The 20,087-nt window shown below is 35.6% G+C and overlaps 1 protein-coding gene across 1 annotated transcript; it reads left to right on the top strand.

Moving 5' to 3' along the window:
• The first annotated feature begins 15,186 nt into the window (after positions 1-15,186).
• On the top strand, positions 15,187-16,143 carry LOC100963625 (olfactory receptor-like protein OLF3). The gene has a single exon (XM_003791622.1). It carries the CDS (start codon positions 15,187-15,189, stop codon positions 16,141-16,143), a length of 957 nt encoding a protein of 318 aa, XP_003791670.1.
• Positions 16,144-20,087: the final 3,944 nt, after the last annotated feature.

Raw genomic sequence — 20,087 nt, 5'->3', positions numbered from 1 at the left:
GCAAGTGTAGTTATAATTTTTGTGTATAGATCCAGTGATCTTTCTAGAGTCTTGAATTAGTTTTAGTAGCTTGCAGTAGTTGATGGCTGTTGGATGGTAGTTGGATATTCTCTATCAATAAATATGAGTTACAGAGACAATGTTGGGCATCTAGTGGACCCCAAGCTGGGACAGTGGTCAGCAAGGAAGATGGCTATGAGGAAAGGACAAAACTTACCCCAAACTCAGTGCATAAAACTTGAAAGTTATAGGGGCATACACTGTTTCATGCTCCTGGTGGCAGCATGAGAACAGTGCAACACCTCTCCTGTTTCCAAGAATCTTTTTATTGGTTACACAACAGTGCACCTGTGTAAGGATGCACAACAGTCAGTAGTCAGCAAAGTTAAGAATGAGAGAGGGGAAATTAAAGCCCCTGGAAATGTTGGTAAAGAGTCAACAGGGGTATCTGAAGTGGCCAGATAACAGTGCAACGAGAAGAGAGAGAGGAGAGAGCAAGTCTCATCTCCTTTGACAGACATCTCAGTTTCTCTAGCCTAAGCTACTAGCTGATGGCCTCAGCCACTTGCACTGATGATTTCCCCATGCAGGGATAGTCAGGTAGACATTCCCCTGACTGGGCACCTTCAGACACCTTTCTTCTTAATTAGGAGTACAGGGTGGCCCACTTCTGGGCTTTGCCCTGGCTTTTGAATGGCCCTTGGGGTATCAGCCTATCTATTCCCACATGACAAACATTTTTTCCTTCCCTTCTAGTTTTACTATTCTTTATTTCTGTAGCATTATAAAGCTGGCAAGGGCCTTTGGTGCCTTGTTAATAGGAGAAAAGATATTGCCTTATTCTCTTATAGGATGAAATGATTGAATGTTTTACTATTAAGTATGATTTTAGTTGTAGGTTTTTGTAAATAGCATTTATCAGTGTAAGGAAGTTCTTTTTTCCATTTTTGATGACTGTGAGGTTTTTTTTCCATTTTTGTCATGAATGGATGCTGATGAATTAAATAAATACTTTGTCTACATTATTTGAGAGGATGATATGGTTTTGTTTCTTCATATTTATGATGTGAAAACATTGATTAATTTCTGAATAGTAAAATACAATTGTAGTCCAAGACTTGGGCATGTTGCATTATAATTTTTAATATTCTTTGATTCAATTTGAAAATATTTTTTATAAGAATTTTTGTGTCTATGTTTATTGGGATAATGATTTGTGGTTTTCCTTTCATTGTGATTTTTTGTCTTGTTCTGGGAAAGAGTAATGCAGGTCTCCAACATTGAGTTGGAAGTTGTTTCCTCTTCTATTAATGGAAACATTGTCTGAAATTGGTATTATTTTTCCCTTAAATGTGTGATAGAATTGACCAGGGAAAACATCAGGGACCGAAATTTTCTTTGTTGAAAGGCTTATAAGAATGACTTTAATTCATAATAGCCATATGATTATTCTGTTATCTATTTCTATCAGAGAAAGCTTTGGTACTTTGTGTCTTCGAAGGAATTTGTCCATTTTATCTAAGTTGTGAATGTGTGGATGTTTATAATGTTGGCAGTTTTTTTAGTTATCATTTTAATGTTTGTACAATCTACGGAGATATTCCCTTTTCCTTCCTGATGATGGTTATTTGTATCTTCTCTCTGTCTCTTCGTGTCTTTCTCTGTCTCTGTTTCTCTTTATCTCTGACTGGTCGAGTCAATCTGGTGAAATTTTATTAGTTCCTTCTTTTCAAAGAGATAGATTTTGGTTTATTGACTTTTCTTTATTATTTTCTTTTTATCAATTTTATTTATTTCTGCATCATTTTTGTCTTTATTTTAGCTTCTTTGAGTTCTATTCGTTATGTTTTCATTCTATTAGTTTTTGTTTCATGAATTTTGAAAAGCTGATTTTAGGTGCATATACCTGTGAGATTCTTATGGATTTTATGAACTACCTTTTTTCATTATGCAATTTTCATATTTATCCTCATTAATTTTTTTTGTTGTTGTTGTGCTTAAGTCTATTTTGCCTGGCATTAAGGTCATTACTCCAGTTTCTTTAGAGTTCAACATTAAAGTAGTTTTCTCATAGATAGCATATAGCTGTGTCTACTGCTTCTATCTAATATGAGAATCTCTGTCTTTTATTCAGTCTGCTTATACAGATCACTTTTTATGTAATTATTAGTTTATTTGGATTCAAATACATGGTCATGCTAGGTTTTTTTTTCCTATTTTTTATGTGTGTGTTCTTTTAAATTTCAATATATTAAGGGAGTAGAAACATTTTAGGTTACATGGATCAGTTTTGAGTTCTGGCTATAGATGCACCCATTACCCAAAGAGTGTTCATTAGGTTGGGTTTTGCTCCTTCCCTCTAGATTATTTCCATTGAGTTTTACTTCCCTCTGTGCACATGTGTGCTCATCAGTTAGATCTAATTTAGTAGTGAGTACATGTGATGTTTGCTTTTCTTTTCTTCAGGTATTTCAATTAGAAAATTTCTAATTCCATCTATATTGTTTCAAAAGGCCTTAATTTATTCTTTTTGAGGGCTGAGTAGTACTGCATTGTGTATATATATATATATATAGATATATAGATATATCACATTTTATTAATCCACTCATGAATTAATATAATGGACACTTGGTGTGATTCCACATCTTTGCAATTGTGAATGGTGCTGCTTTAAACATTCAAGTGCAGGTATGTTTTTGATGAATAGTATTCTTTTCCTTTGGGTAGAATCCCAATAGTGGGATTTCAGGATTGAAAAGTAGGTCTATTTTTAGTTCTTTGAGGAATCTCCATACTGTTTTCCATAGAGGTTGTGCTAACCTGCACTCCCGCTTACAATGAATAAATGTTTTTTTCTTACTGCATCTATACCGGCATCTATAGTTTTTGTAGCTTTTTGTTTGTTTATTTATTTTTTATTTTTAATAAAAATCATTCTAACCAGAGTAAAGTGATTTCTCATTGTGGTTTTAATTTGCATTTTCCTGATGATTAGTGATGCTGAGCATTTTTTCATGTTTATTGGCCATTTGTCTTTCTCCTTATGAAAAGCTTCAGTTCATGTCTTTTGCCCACTTATTAATTGGGTTGTTTTTTTCTTGCTTGGTTGCTTGAATTCTTTGAAAATTATAGATATTAAACCTTTATCAAATGTGTAGCTTGTGAATATTTTTTCCATTATGTAGGTTGTCTATTTTCACTGTTGATTGTTTCCTTAACTGTGCAGATTTATAGTTTAATAAAATCACATTTATTAATATTTTTCTTATTGCTATCATGGTGATTGGGATCTTAATCATAAATTTGTTACTGAGGCTGATATCTAAAAGAGGTTTTTCTACATTTTCCTCTAGAATTCTTATGGCTTTATGCCTTAGATTTAAGACTTTTATCCATCTTGAATTAATTTTTGTGAGTGGTAGGTGAGGGGTCCTGGTCTAATCTGCATGTGGCTATCCAAATTTTCCAGCTTTATTTATTTAGTAGGACTTGTTTTCCACAGTGTATGTTGTTGTCTGCTTTTGCAAAGATCAGTTGCTTGTGGGTAGATGGTTTTATATCTAGGTTCTCTGTTGTATTGTATTCCATTGGTCTATGTCTCTATTTTTGTACCAATACCATGCTATTTTGATTATCATAACCTTGTAGTATAGTTTAAGTGTAGTAATGTGATGTCTCCAGGTTTGTTCTTTTTGTTTAAGATGGCTTTGGCTATTCCGGGTCTTTTCTGTTTCCAAATGAAGGGTAGATTGACTTTTTCTAGATTTGTGAAGTTTGATGTTGGTAATTTTATGAAGATTGTATTGAATTTGCAAATCACTTTGGGTAGTATGGACATTTTAACAATGTTGATTCTACCCCTCCATGAGCATAATATGTTTCTCCATTTTTCTTTATTCACTGTGATTACTTAGAGTTTTGTAGTTCTCTTTGTACAGATCTTTCATCTCTGTAGTTAAGTATATTCCCAGGTATTTTATTTTCTTTGTAGCTATTGTGAATAGTATTAAGTCTTTAATTTGACTCTCAGCTTGGCTGTGGTTGGTATATAACACCAAAATGCTACTGATTTATGTACATTGATTTTTTGAATACTAAGACTTTTCAGAATTTATTCATCAATTCTAAGAGAATCTTGGTAGAATCTTTGAGATTTTCTAAGAGAAAAGACCCCAATAAACTTAATCATAAATGAAAACATGACATTACAACTGATACCACAGAAATACAAAACACCATTCAGGAATATTACATAAATCTCTTTGTGCATATACTACAGAACATAGAGAAATGGACATGTTTTGGAAACACATACCTCCCAAAATTCAACCAGGCAGAAATGGAACTCCTGAACAGACTGAGATTGAGCAGTGAGATTGAAACAGTAATAGAAAACATTCCAATAACAACAAAAAAGCCGTGGACCAGATGGATTTACAGACAAATTGTATCAGACCTACAAAGAAGATCTGGTGTCCATAATACAGAAATTATTACATAATATTGAGAGGAAGGGAATCCTATGCAACTCATTCTATGAAGTCAGTATCACCTTAATACCAAAGCCAGGAAAGGGCACAACAAAAAAGAAATATATAGACCAAAATCCCTGACAAATATAGATACAAAAATCCTCAATAAAATACTAGCAAACCAATTCAATAGCACATTCAAAAAATAATCCACCAGGATCAAGTAGGCTTCATCCCAAGTGTGTCAAGAGGGTTTAACATACATAAATCAATACATGTAATTAACCACACAAACCAAAGAAAAAACAAAGACTGTATGATCATCGCAATAGACCCAGAAAAGGCATTTGACAAAATCCAGCATCTTCTTTTGATAAAAACCCTCAACAAACTAGGCAGAGAAGAAATATATCTCAGAATTATAAATTCTTTATATAACAAACCCACAGCCAACTTCATAGTGAATGGGGAAAAGTTGAAAGCATTCCCTCTCAAACCTGGAACCAGACAGGAATGCATACTGTCACGATATTTATTCAACATATTACAGGAAGTCCTAGCTACAGTTATTAGGCAAGAGAAAGAAATAGAAAGTATCCAAATCAGGAAAGAGGAGGAAAACCTTTGTTATACGTGTTCTTTTTTTTAGTTCTTTAAAAAATAGATTTTATTTGTTGAATAACTTTAGGTTAGTAATAAAATACAGTGGAAGGTACAGAGTTTACCTTATAACTCCTGCCCCCATACATGTCTTGCTTCCCTTGTTATCAACATCTTTTCACCAGTGTGGCACATTTCTTATAAATGATCAATGTACAACTGATCAGTCATAATCATTCATTGACCATAGTTTACATTGGCATTCACCCTGCATTGTGTATGGGTTTATGCAAATTCATTGAATGTATTTACCATTATAGTGTCATAGAGAGCAATTTCACTGTTTTAAACATCCTCTGTTTTGTGTTTTCATCATTTCCTTTGCCCCAACTTTGGCAACCACCAGTCTATTTACTGTCTTCATAGTTTCACTTTTTGTCACAATGTTATAATGCTGGAATTATGTCTATGTACACACATGTATACACACACATATATTATATATGTACAAGTTATATATATATATATGCATATATAATTTTATATATTATATATGGAGTTTTATATAGATGGTGCCAAAAAGTGTAAATACATTTTAGGAAAGAAAAAAGGGAAAAAAAACTATATTAAAATTGTAATAAGGATATTAAGGACAACATTTGTTATCTTGTATATTTTATCTTTTATCTCTTGCAACTGCAGAAGTCAAACATGACTTGAATATTACAATTTTAATACAATTTTTTCCTTTCTTAAAACACATGTACATTATTTTGGCACCCTATGTATATCATATATATGTCCTAAAGTTTTCAGATTGGCTTGTTTTACTTAGTAACATGCATTTCCGTTTCCTCCATGTTTTTCATGAATTGAAAGCTCATTTCTTTTTAGCATTTAATTCTATTCCATTGTTTGGATATAACAGTTTATTTATTATTCACTTACTAAAAAATTCCTGATTGCTTTCAACTTTTTGACAACTATGAATACAGTTGCTATTAATGTTTGTGTGTAGGTTTTTGTATGCACATAAAGCTCCTTTGGGTAAATACCAAACTGTGTGACTGCTGGGTTATAGGGTAAGGGTGTTTTTTTTAGAAAGTCTAGACTGCTAGACTTTCTAAACAAATTACCACAGACTGGGTGGCTTGAACAATAAGCTTTTCTCTCTCTCAGTTTGGCAGGCAAGAAAGCACGAGATCAATGCCAAACACCTGGCATTTGGTGAAGGCTTGCTTTCAGGTTTGCAAGTGGATCTTATTTTGTATCTTTTCATGGGTGAAGACCAAAAGAGAAAGATATAAATCTCTTCATCTTTCTCTAAAGACATTAATCCCATTATGGAGGCTTCACCACTGACCTAATTAATTCCCAAAGATCTTACCTCCCAATACCATTACATTATGGCTTCAACAAATAAATATTGGCTGAACACAAACATTCAGACCATAGTAAGCATGTTTAATTTTACAATAAAATGCCAAAGTAAATTTCAAAACATTTTGCATTCCCACGAGCTATAGATGAGTGTCCTGTTGACCTATACCTTCATCAGTATTTGATGTTGGTGTTCTGAGTTTTGACCATTCTGATAGATGTGTAGGAGCATCTTATTGTTTTAATTTGCATTCCCTTATGTTGTATGATGTAGAGCACCTTTTCATGTGCTTATTTGCATTTCCCATATGTATATCTTCTTTGGTGAGTCATCTATTAAGGTTTTTGACTCATTATTTGAGTTTTTAATTTCTTATTTTTGAGTTTTAAGAATTCTTTACAGATTTTGAGTAACAGTCCAATATCACATATGTATTTTGCAAATATTTTCTCCCAGTCTGTGACTTTTCTTGTCATTCTCTTGGAAGCATATTGCATAGAGAAGAAAACTTTAATTTTATTGAAGTCTAGCTTATTATGTCTTACATAGATCATGCCTTTGGTATTGTATGTAAAAAGCCATTGACAAACCCAAGGCCTTCTAGCATTTCTCCTTTGTTATTGTTCATGAATTTTATATATTTGTGCTTTACAATTAGGCCTATAATCCATTTAGAGTTATTTTTTGTAAAGAATATAAGGTCTGCATCTAAATTCTTTTTTCCCATGTGTTTCCAGCACTGCTTGTTGAAAAGAGTACCTTTGCTCCATTGCATTGCCTTTGTTTCTTTGTCAAAGACCATTTGGCTATGGTATATGTTTCCATTTTGGAGCTCTCAATAATTGCCCCTTGATCTATCTGCTTATTCTTTCAGCAGTACCACTGTCTTGATTACTATAGCTTTCTAGTAAATCTTGTCATTTACTCATTGTCTTTCTGACAATGTCTTTCTGAAATGTAGTGTCAGACTTCAATACTGTGTTGGTTCTTCTGGATTTTTGACTTCCTATGAAAACTTTAGAATCCTATAGCACTCAGAATGTGAACTGAGATTATAATAGAGGTGTCCTGACTCTCATTTCAGGGTTGGTTTATCGAGAATGAACTTATAGGATTTTATAATCCTATAAATTAGAATTTACTTATTCTTTTACTATTATTCCTATTCTGGGAAGCCTAGACTAAGGGGATTATACTGTAAAAGAATTCCCTTGTCTTAGAAACAAGGGCAAAGAGCTATAAAGAAAATGATAATTTATAGAATGAAACCATAAAATGCATCACCAAAGGTGAATTTCAATGTTAAAACATATTTTGATATGAATTTCCAAATACTGTGACAAAAGGCCTCACAGTCATGTGTTTATCTCAACATGCCTCAGAGATAATATCCAACCAATTTTTTTCATTTTCTCGAAGTTTAGAAATTAGAGGAGAGAATGAGGAGAATATCCACTTTCTTACATTGCCTGGAATATCATAGAACCTTTGTCAAAGTCACCCTGTGCTGTAATATCAGAAGTGTTGGTAACATCTATATGGATCTTATTTGTACTCTTAAAACCTTAATTAAAATCTTAAATCAATGCTATCATTATTGAAACTTAAATAGCACCATGAAAATATACTCAGGTGTTCATCAGCATTTGTAATGGTCAGAGACACTCTTTTCTCAAAAAGTTGTGATTAGAAGCACAACTCTCTTGTTTACAGATGGAGCAGTGTGGGCAACCTAGAACCAAAGGAGAGAATTAGCTTAGTTCATCAGATGTGGATGCAGGTCCACACACTGCTGCTTAGAATAAGGGCTTAGCGCTAAAGGTCAGGTTTGAGCTATAGGAGAACACCCTAAAAGTGCACAAACCCAGCTTCTATGACTTTTTAGAATGACCTAAGACTTCAGTGAAATTTTGGAGAAGAGAAGGAAGAAGAACAGACTTCTCCAGGGGGAAGAAGAGTAGCATGGAGGTCCTGCCCGTGAGAATTAGGAATGGTGGCAATTAATACTCTAATGCATGGAACTCCTGGGGGGATTCTGTAGTCCTGTGTTGACAAGGAAGCCACCACCACACTTCATTAGTTCTGTGTGGTTAAGCCAATTTGGGAGCCCCTGTGAACTTCCTCCCTCAAATGTAAATGAGTCCCTGGGACACTTAATCTCCATGGTCCATCACTTTGTTAGAGGGGGATCATCCTTTAGAAAACAACTAAATCCTAGACTGAAGCAAATTCCATTTTGTCAGATGCTGATTAATATTTGAGACTTCTTGACAGAGGTGCCCAGAGGGTGGGTGTAAGCAGAGGATCACCAAGAGGCAGCGATAGTACTGATATGATTGGTTAGGTTAGGGACTTTGTATCTGAAACATGAACCATGAATGGTAAAATGTCGTATTAAGTATTATAACAAATGTAATAAAATAATTCTGCTTTTCAGAAGCTGAAAGCTTAGGTACATTTTCATTGCATGAAACTTTCAAACAAGCAGAGAGAAAGACAATGAGTGAAATAGAAGTTGAGAAAAAATTATTAATTAAAACACACAGATATCATGGATGAATTCTGCATTATTTGAGGGAAAGAAATTTAGAGGAGAAACTCAGATCTGTAAACCTTTTATTTAGATTTTGATTGACATTCATGAACATGTATAATAGTAGGAATATATTACATTTCCAAATATGTATATGTCCAGATAAATTGTTAATTGTTCTTTAACAATTGTTAATTGTTAATGTCTTTTATTTCCTTAAGAGAATTTCGATTTTCCTTTCAGTGATAGAAATTTTGCCTGTAAGAAGAGTAAATAAATTGATCAAATCTTCTGGCACTTAGAATGTGAATAAGGATTACAATTGAGGTGTCCTGACTCATTTCAGGGTTGGTTTATCCAAAATACATTTGTAGGGAATGTAATGTTGAGGCTTCCCAGACTAAGAGAATTATACTACAAAAGAAAACCCTGGTCGTAGATACAGGACCAAAGAGCTATAAAGGAGTTGGGAAATTACAGAATGAAATCATAAAATATATCATCATAGATGAATTTCAGTTTATCTCATGCATAAGACACCGAGTCTCAATAATTGAACTCAGGTTATATGAAAATTGAGGTAACCAAATCAACACAAGAAGTAAATAACAAGACCCCAAAGAAGAAAAACTAATCATTCTCTCAGGATATAAAAACATCTTTGTGGCATCACCCATCTGGTGGCACTGGGGTTTTCTATCTCTAACTATTAGGATAGTGCAAATACACCCTGCCTGTGATGCATATATTCATCATATAGAAAAACCAAATACTCAGCCAGATGGAGACATTGGTTGAATTGACAACTCAACTGTGCAAAGGTATGGTTCTGGTTTATCTGGCCAGCATGAAAGAAAAGTATATATAGATTGTGGGGTTTAACCTTAGATGCCTCATCCAAATAAAGACTTGTCCAGTTTTTAATGTCAGCTAGAATGGCTGTCTGAATTTTTCATACTTCTTCTTGTTCAGGTGACATGTATTTTTAACTAAAGAAAATATAAGGTAGTAGGATGTTGAAATAATAGGAAAAATAATTGTGGGTGGATTAATCAAGGCAGAATAGGTTGAAAAAATAACAAAATTTACTTTGTTATAATTTATATTTAACTTTCACAATAAATATAACAGTGTCCATGGAATTGATGAATAGATGTGCATTATTAAAACAGATTCTGACTGATTGAAATTTAACTTTTAAATTAGATTTATTATGTGAGATGTATTGTGTCATGTAAAGAGTGGAGTGAAGAATATAAGTACTTGTTTGTCTTTGTTTCCTTGTCATAGAGAGAAGAACATTTCAGTTCTGACATTTGCTGTAACTGATAATTGCAAGGGAGAAGACACATGGAGGTACTTTTACCTTGGGTTGATAAAGGTACTATTTTTTTTCTTTTCTTTCTTACTTTAATTGAAAAATAAAAATTATGTATATTTACTGTATAGATTTTAAGCATTTTCATCACAAAAACGTTAAGTATATGAGGCAATGTACATGTTAAATAGCTCAACTTAGCCATTCCACTAAAGGTAATCTTTTAACTGAGACATTTTAATTTTTGCTGCCTATACCTCATCCCAAACTTTTCCTGGATTTTCCATTGTATTTGCTTCCGAAGCTCCAGTTTTACACTCTTATGTGATCTATTGTAAAGGATTAATGTAAATTGATGTACTAGTTTATAGGAAGTTCACATACGTCACATTATGAACGTCCCATTTAGTATTTTGAATATTTCACAAAAAGAGGGATGCTCAATGTAAATGTAATACGTTTGGGGCACAAATGGCTGAGCCTTAAGGAGATAATTTGTCATGGGATATTTCAGTTGCACCTTTCTTATTATATCACATAATTGTGTTTTATTTGTTACGGCCACACTAATAACCCTAAATTCACCACAATTCAGAAAATGCAAGTGAGAAGAATTGCTTCCTCCATGGTGGTCATGTTTAAGGAGAGGAAACATATAAGGGTATGTCATTCTCTAATGTTCTGAGCAAGCAGCACAAATCATTTATTTTCAATAGCCTACATAAAGCTACATAAAACACGTAGAGAGGTTTGGGTTGATGTTTGTTCAATACGAAGAAGAAAAAACCCAAAGAATATGAAATAGGATTTTATTACTTACTACAGGACATTAGATGCCTGACAAAAGGTAGAGTAGTTGGGGTTGAACACATACAAGGAAGAGAGCGCAGGGCTCACTTATACACAAGGAAGAGCTAAATAGGACTGCCAGCTGTGCTCCCTGCTGATACTGATTTTGAAAACTAGCTGCATCCCTAACCCTGTACTAAGAAGACTTTGCTACTTTGTTTGTAGAGACAAGTGGAGGAAGGATTCTAACACTTTCCCCTTAGTTTTACAACTTTAATGAAAATCACTGGTTTAGGGAGAATGCAGATCCCACAAATTAGTTAGAGTTAGAAAGACCAAACTCTGGCTTCAGTATAGGAGTAGTTAGATCTGAAGCATGTTATCTGGTATCTTGTACATTCACCATGAAATAAGAATAGAAACTCAATTGTATTTAGCTGGACATAAACAAAAGGGCATTTAAAAATGTCCATTTGAATATTAATTATCTTGAAAGAAAGGCAATGACCTTTGGAAATACATATTGAACTTGGGCTGAAAATAATCAGCTGGCTTATCAGTGGAAGGTATTTAACCACAATGTGAATTGTATTTAACTTATGTGAGTTACGAACCTGGAGCCTCACAAAGCGTATATAACTCACATGTATGATAACCTCTCTTAACCTAATAAAACACTGTGGCCTTGGCCCCAAGGAAAAACTTTTGTCTAGTGTGGCAGTTAATGTGTTAGGTATTAGCACCCAATTTTAATGAAAGAATTTTCTGTAAAACATAGGGCATAAGGCAGTTAATAAAGTAAAAGTTAGTAATAGTATAGAAGATGATCAGATTGTGGATTATCTGAAAACTTTCCTGCCCAAGATAAACATAATTCTGTAAACACTTGGACATTATAAATCTGTTTGTATGTAAAAATGATGTAACTATTTTGTATTTTGCATGATCAATTTGGAGGTAGAGTATAGGATTTTTGGAGTGAGTGGCGGTTACATTAGGGAAATTTACAAGGAAGATTGTGCCCTTCATAATATGGAAATGATTAAGGAAAGGGTAAGTGTGGATGAGAGTAAGGAGATGATGGGAGAGATATGTAATAAAAGAAATAAAGGGAGAAAATTTATTCTGTGGATTGACAAAGAGGGAAAAATCAAACATAATTCACTGGGAGAGTGGGAGAATTCTAGTTCCATTGATAGAAATAAAGAAGCCCAGAGGGGATCTAATGTGTAAAGAGAGGAGTATAGTCATAGGTGAGATATTTAGAAAACATTCAGTAAGCCCTTTGATAAAGCATCTGAACCTTTTGAGAGAGTATATTAGTGTAGAGTTGAAAGTGAGTCACACAGAACACAGAATAATTACTGTAGCTGGAATTAAAGCTTTCAAGAAGAAACCATGGACACAAGGGGACAAGTTCTGAGCACAGAACCCTAGAAAGTGTTCACAGCAATGGAGCAGAAGAATTTTGAAGGGTTACCTAAAAATACAGATAGGGAAAATTAGAATGGGTAACAGTGTATCACAGAGTTAAGAGTATGAAAGGAACAAAAGTTAACATCTTTTAAAGACAAATAAAAATTTAAAATGCCGTAAAAGTTTCTGGTTTTATTGATAGGAAGTTATCAGTAACCTTTAAGTTTGCAAATTATATAGATTAATGAGAATGGACACTTTTCATGTGCTGGGAGATGGATAGTGAGAAATGGATCCAGAAAATGGACACTGATCATTTGAGATGTGAAATGAAGGTAGACTTAGAATGGTGAGTATATAGGAAAGATTCTTCTCCCAAATCGAGATGTCTGTATACATGTGTTTTTATTCATTATTAGAAGAAAGAACACTCAGGCAACAGAAACCTGAGGATGGTAGGCAGGGTTAAATAAAGAAAGATGCTGGTAAAGATAGGACGTGCAAACAAGAGTAAATATCATCACTGAATAATGGACTCCTATAAGAACCGTACCCCTTCACCTCCTTCATTTTCACCAACTACCTTTTCAGGTGGCCAGTGTTATGTAGATTTCACAGGTGAAGACATAAGAGACTCCCTAAGCAGCTTTCTCCAGGTCTCAGGAAGCAGACTAGTTTCTGGATTCACAGCAGGAGCTGTTTGGCTGGGAAGCTGATGCTGACACTATCACTCATTTCTGATGAGACAGGCCCTGTGGAGAAGACACGTGCAGAGGGTGGGTGAGAGGAGCTCAGGAAGGTGCAGACCTTCAGGGCCTCCAGGGAATGGTCCAGTGCAGCAGGGGAGCAAATGGCTTGTAACAATCTCTGCGTCTTTTCCTCCGCTGATAATGGGTCAGTTCTTTGAGCACAGGGAAGGGTAATATTCACCTGAAATCTTAGTTTCTAGCAAAGATGGCACTTCATAGATGTTTGCCAAATTAACAAGGGAAATTATAATTTGGATGCAGATCTGCTATCTGTTCAAGTTGACCAGTATTTTAAATAAAATATTCTGTTGAGGTTTTCAAACTTAAATTTGAACATCTTCTCTGAGGGAATCAGATGTATTCTCAGGCTGATTATGATTTTGGAGAAGCATCAGGACAGAGCAGGAAAGGTGGAAATGCCGGACGGGAGAACAGGTTGTGAGGAGTCTGCAGGAGAGTTTTTAGAAAGAATGTTTGTGACTGGCTCAACCCTGAAGGAGAGGGCCCTTCTGGAAGTACTACATATGTGTTTTATCCTTTATCAGGTAAGAGAGTTGAAGTGCAGATGGTCTTTCAGCTTGGAGATTCTAGTCTGACCAGGAGCCTCTGTTGTGGCCTCAGTCTCTCAGCCCCTCCTGCCTCCATTCTCACCCACTTCCCTGTGCTGTGCACTGCAGTGCAAAAGAAGTTGGTAAACTGGCAGCCATGGACAAGAAAGAGTCGGTTTTGAAAAAGTTTTTTTTAATATAACCTGTTTCTGTTTAATGTTTAAGACTGACACTATAACACGTTGGTTTTACCAAAGAAGCACCTGCTGAGCAAAATAAAACATAAAAGGAATCTCCACTCCAATGTGCATCTTCATGAATTCCAACCTGGGCTTGACAATAAAGGAGAGTCCTTAGAGTCCTTAAACATCTGCTTTTACTTTCTGCCTTTTATCTAGAAATCTAAGTATACATACTCTTATGTACTTTCTTTGGAGGTTATAGGAACAATAGCAAATAGAAAAAAGGGAAAAAAAAAAAAAGACATACCATTACAATCCTTACCCCAACCTACTAAAGGCTGAAGAGAACAAAGGCTGTCAAAAAGACCAGTGATGCACAGGACCCTCAAAGCACCCTGCCCTCCCTAGGCCGTGGGATATATTATAAGTGCATCCAATTTTATTAGTGTTTGAATTTGTGGAAGGGACACAAGAGAAAAATTGCTATTTTACCTATCCGGGCACAGAGGTCCAACGTGTTACTGCTGACACCCATACAGCAGTGGTAGTACTACTAGTACCAATTTGGAAAGTGCTTTCCCCATGCTATCTACATGATTTAATCCTCTCATAAATATAGAAGTTGATCACTAGTCCAGTGTCACGTAGATGCCTAATAAAGTCAGGTTTTACATCTAGGTTCTCTGATTCCATATTTTCTTACAAGGCCTCACTTCTTCAATTTTCATCCTTTTGTGATAGATTTATATCCTTTTGTGATAGACCTATATTTCTTCTAGATAGACCTAGTTGACATATTTAAGATAAGACTTGAAATTCCCAACCCTTCATTATTTACCATTTTACCTGCCGTTGTCATGTGCCAATCTCTGCTTGCCTTGGAATCAAAGGCAATTTGGTAAGAATGTTCAGAACTTCTAAAATTACATTGCCTTGTCTCCAGACTCTAACTGACCTCCCTGACACCAAATTGTGTCTCATGAAGCAACAGATTGTATCTCTGATGCAACGTAGATATAATATAATGCATATTGGAATCAAGGATATCATCTTGGTCAATAAATGATCTGAAGGTCTTGCCTAAGTTAGCTGGTGGGCATACACTGTGTGTTCACAAAAGCAATTCTTATGGTTACTCATTAGATTCTGTTTTCTGCTGATTCTCTCTGCAGATTACTAATCCTCATGTTTTTTAATGGGAACAGATAACCAGACTCAGGTGAGAGAATTTATTCTCCTTGGCCTTTCTAGTGATCAGGACATTCAGGTCACCCTCTTTGTCCTGTTCTTAGTCATGTACCTGGTGACAGTGCTGGGGAACTTTCTCATTGTTCTTCTGATCAGACTGGACAGCCGACTCCACACTCCCATGTATTTCTTTCTCACCAACCTCTCCCTTGTTGACGTCTCCTATGCCACGAGCATCGTCCCTCAGATGCTCGTGCATTTTCTAGCAAAACAGAAAGTCATCCCACTCCTGAGCTGTGCAGCCCAATTATTTTTCTCTTTGGCATTGGGTGGGATTGAGTTTGTTCTCCTGGCAGTGATGGCCTATGACCGCTATGTGGCCGTGTGTGACCCCCTGCGATACTCGGCCATCATGAGTGGAGGGCTGTGTACTAGGTTGGCCATCACATCCTGGGTCAGTGGCTCCATCAACTCTCTCATGCAGACTGGCATCACCTTTCAGCTGCCCATGTGCAGTAACAAGATTATTGATCACATATCCTGTGAACTGCTAGCTGTGGTCAGGCTGGCTTGTGTGGACACCTCCTCCAATGAGGTCGCCATCATGGTCTCCAGCATTGTGCTTCTGATGACACCCTTCTGCCTGGTTCTTTTGTCCTACATTCGGATCATCTCCACCATCCTGAAGATCCAGTCCACAGAGGGAAGGAAGAAAGCCTTCCACACATGTGCCTCTCACCTCACAGTGGTTGCCCTGTGCTATGGCATGGCCATTTTCATTTATATTCAGCCCCGCTCCAGTCCCTCCGTTCTTCAGGAGAAGATGATCTCTCTCTTCTATGCCATTTTGACACCCATGTTGAACCCCATGATTTATAGTCTAAGGAATAAGGAGGTGAAGGGGGCCTGGCAGAAACTATTAGGGAAATTCTCTGGGTTAACATTCAAACTGGCAGCTTCATGATTCATGAACATCACATAGATGAAAGAGCTTTGTCACAGTGTTCTCCCTGCAACTCAGATGTGACAGGCTGAACTATATCACCCTGGCAACCGGGAAGGAGATGGCCTGCTGGCTGCTGCTGATGTGTGGGAGCTGAGTGTTTGTGTTAGGGTTTGGGGGGTGGGGATATTGTTATGTTACAGCAGCATGTTCAGTGGAGTTCAGCACTGTAACTGAAGTTCCCACTTACTGAATCTTCACTCTTATGACCCGAAAATAATTGAACAAAGAAATAGTACTTATTGTTTTGATTTGTCTCATTGTAGTCATGGACCTATTCATTCTCCTTTGCTAGGACCACTGGTTCTTATGCATCTGTAGTTTGAAAAAGGTATGCTGTTTCCATTGGGAACAAAATGCATTTTAACATTTGAAGACTCACTGAAAATATCATGTATTGCGTGAAGCCTTAGGCATAATCATGCAAGTCAACACTCTGACAAGAGTATTGTTGTCAAGGCCAATTAAGACATTTTCATGAGGGACCCACTCAATGTGGACATGATGTCATTCTCTGTGCATTGGATTTAATTCGTTGTAGTAATAACAACTAAAGGATTTGTTTTATCTTGATAGGCTTATAATTAATATAATTAATGGTTGCTTGTACTCAAGATTATTATTGGCCAGGAAAAAGTTAAGTTTCATGGACTTCTTGACAGTATTCAAGCAGTTTGAGAGGACTTTTATGTTATCATTTAAAATGTTAAAATTGTCCAGTCTGTACAAAATCCCCACACTCTATCTTCTGAATCATTGAAAATAAAATAAGCCCATATGTTATGAGATAATATATGAAATGTCAAAGATTTAGTCAATATAAGAAAGGGAAGACTCCTCAGCCAAAGCCAGTGAAGCTGAGATAATTTTATTGTGGATTTTGGAGCATCTCAATAGGTCAGCCGTCCTACACACATTTGCCTTCCAGTCCCCCATTAAGGTCTCTCTTCCCACATATAGTGAACCTTTGCACTAGCTTATCTGAGAGTGAACTTCACCTATGAAGAAAAGCCTAAACAATACAATAGAAGGGGGAGAAATAACTTCATAAGGGATAAGGAAGGGGAGAGATGTGAAAGAATATGGTAACAGCTGGTCTCCCTCACTTGGAGGTGTTTAAGACCTTTCTTCCTGTAGTCTCTTCTGTAAGTCAGTTGATCTGCAATTCTTGTGATAGTCAACACAATATCATAGGACCTGAGTGTTCAAGCAGAGTTGAAGATGGATATAATCTGAAGTCCATTTGACATTTGACTTTTACCTTAATAATAATGTAATTCTAAATTTTTCAAGATAGGGAGGCATCTCAAAATATTAATGCTAGCAAACTAATTTTGTATTGGTGTTAATTTCAACATTATGAATGAACAGCCTACTATGTGTCAGTGTCTGTGAATGGTTGTGGGACATAATGGTTAATTTTGTACAGTCCTGACAAGAATATGCTCAATAGTAAGGATGACAGATGATGAAGCAATTCCACTGTGTTCTGATCAGTGTTACGGTGAGAATAATTTCATTGGAGGTGATTGTGGGAGGCTTTCTATGGAAGTTCCCTTAGGTTGAGGCCTGAAATGTAAGAACAAGTTATCTAGGGGTACACTGAATGTTAAATTATCTTACAACTTTATCCTGAAAGAAGTGGGGAGCCAGTAAAGATTTTTTAGTAGGATTATCACTTGAAAATATTTACAATTTTGAAATGTCACTCTGGCATGAAATAATGGAAGAAAAGTTTAGAGGGAAGAAGACAAGCTAGGCTGCTACTCCAGTATGGTGGCCAGGACACTGGACTGGTCTAGATTAAGGTAAGAGCAAAGGGGAAGAGAAAGGTAAAGTCATGTTATTTTAAAGAGATTGCAGATAAAACACTTCATCTCCCAGATTGGAATTCCCATATGAATCTCATTCCTCTTCTAAAATGTTATAATCCTATCTGAATATTCAGTCTTTTAAATTGGAGAATTTATCATGATAAACACACCCTATATAAAATGATATAGGAAAGATAAGAAGAAAATTAGCCAAAAATACAAATATGCAAGTAGGAGGAAAATATGGTGATGTCATATAGTATATCCTCATTTCTGTGACAGTATTTTTTTGTGACATTTCTCCATCAACTGTCTCATGATATTTTGCCCCCAAACAGTATCTTAGTAGATTTGGGTTCTTTGCCTGAGAGGTTATCCAAATCTTCCTTCCCTGGAAGCAGAAATACTGAGTGTGCATTAGGTGGGTAGAAATAGTTGCATATTGCATATATTAAATTTCTATTTTTATCTTTTTAATTTTATAGGCCTTTTTACAAGCCAAATTTTCACAGCGAATTAAATTCTCTGTGAATTCAATTAGCTGGATCACCTTGACGCTACAGGCATTTCTAATTCAAAGCTTCTTACAAAGACATTCCCAATAAAAGGAAGGTATTATTGATAAAGGAGAAAAATAAGATGATAGCTGTATCCTATTATTTATTTAACCATTAAATAGAAAGTTTTCAAAAGTTAGACACTGAAAAGTATCTGAAAATAACATCTTGCTCATAGTTGATAACAAAAAAATCACTGAAGGTTTTTCTTTTGAAAAACACTTACTACACATAAAAATTAGTTTGTTCAAAATAAGAATCTAAATCAGACCCATATGTTACAATTGTCTGTTACATCTCTAGTGATCATTTTAGTCTACAGGTTCACCTTCAATATTCCTTTTAATCATTGCATTTTTTTAAAAAATAAAACTGCATTGTTTGTCCAGGTTGTATTTGCTGTGCAGTCTGGATTTTTAAATGACAAGCCTAGATTGTAATTTTACATGTTATTTCAACTCTTTGTCTACTATTAACGCTAGAGGTTGACCAGATTTTTTACCTTTTTCTGGCAATAGCATTTTATAGATGGCTGCACATACTTCTCGCAAGAGATAAACTATGTTTTGTTTTTTGTTTTTTTTAATCTCCGTAGGGATTATTACAGTAATTATATTTCCTAGATCAGGGTTTCTCAGCAGTAACAAATGTCTACTGACATTTTGAACTGAATAGTTCTTCATCCTGTGCATTATAGGGAATTTAGCAACATGCCTGATATCTACCTATGAAGTGGCGGTAGCACTCCCTGCCCACTGGGCATCACCAGAACTGCTCCTGACAGAATGGCCGACCCAGCTCCGTTAATTTATTAGGGGTTGTAAGATGTTGAGAGTCTATCATCCCTTTCTCTTAATCATTTGGAACACATCTTCCGGAGCTATATTTGGTATAAATGAGGCAAAATACATTTTTGATTATATCTTTTTACTTTGCCATTTTTAATAGAACAGAAGAGGTCTTTTTATTGTCATTATGATTTCATGGATATAAATTTATTTGATGTGTCTTAATCCATCTCAGTTATTGCCCTTATTGATGTTTACACAAGAATCTGTCTTCTTGCTTCCCTGCTTCCTGAGGTGATCCTATTCCTTGGCTCAAAGTCCTTTTTTCATGTTCAAGGCCCAAAGTGCCTGACTCTGGTCTGTGCTCCCATCACCACATATGTCTCTTCTGACCCTGGTCTTCTTGCCCTGCTCTTATAAGAACTCTTGTGATTACAGTGACGTGTCACTCAGATTGCTCAGGATAATCTCATTTAATAATCATTCATTTTGGAACACTTTTACACTGCTGGTGGGATTGCAAATAATACAGCCTTTATGGAAAGAAGTGTGGAGAATGCTCAAAGAACTAAAAGTCGACCTTCCATTTGATCCCCACAATGCCATTACTAGTTATCTACCCAGAATAACAAAAATCATTTTACCAGAAAGACATTTGCACCAGAATGTTTATTGTAGCCCAATTCATAATTGCCAAGTTGTGGAAGCAGCCCAAATACCCATCAACCTATGAATGAATCAACAAA

The sequence above is a fragment of the Otolemur garnettii genome, unplaced genomic scaffold (genome assembly GCF_000181295.1).
Source record: "Otolemur garnettii isolate 467f Iridium unplaced genomic scaffold, OtoGar3 scaffold00049, whole genome shotgun sequence".
Classification (NCBI taxonomy): Eukaryota; Metazoa; Chordata; class Mammalia; order Primates; family Galagidae; genus Otolemur; species Otolemur garnettii.
The sequence above is the reverse complement of the archived record's forward strand: the minus strand, read 5'-3'. Positions and strand labels throughout refer to the sequence as shown.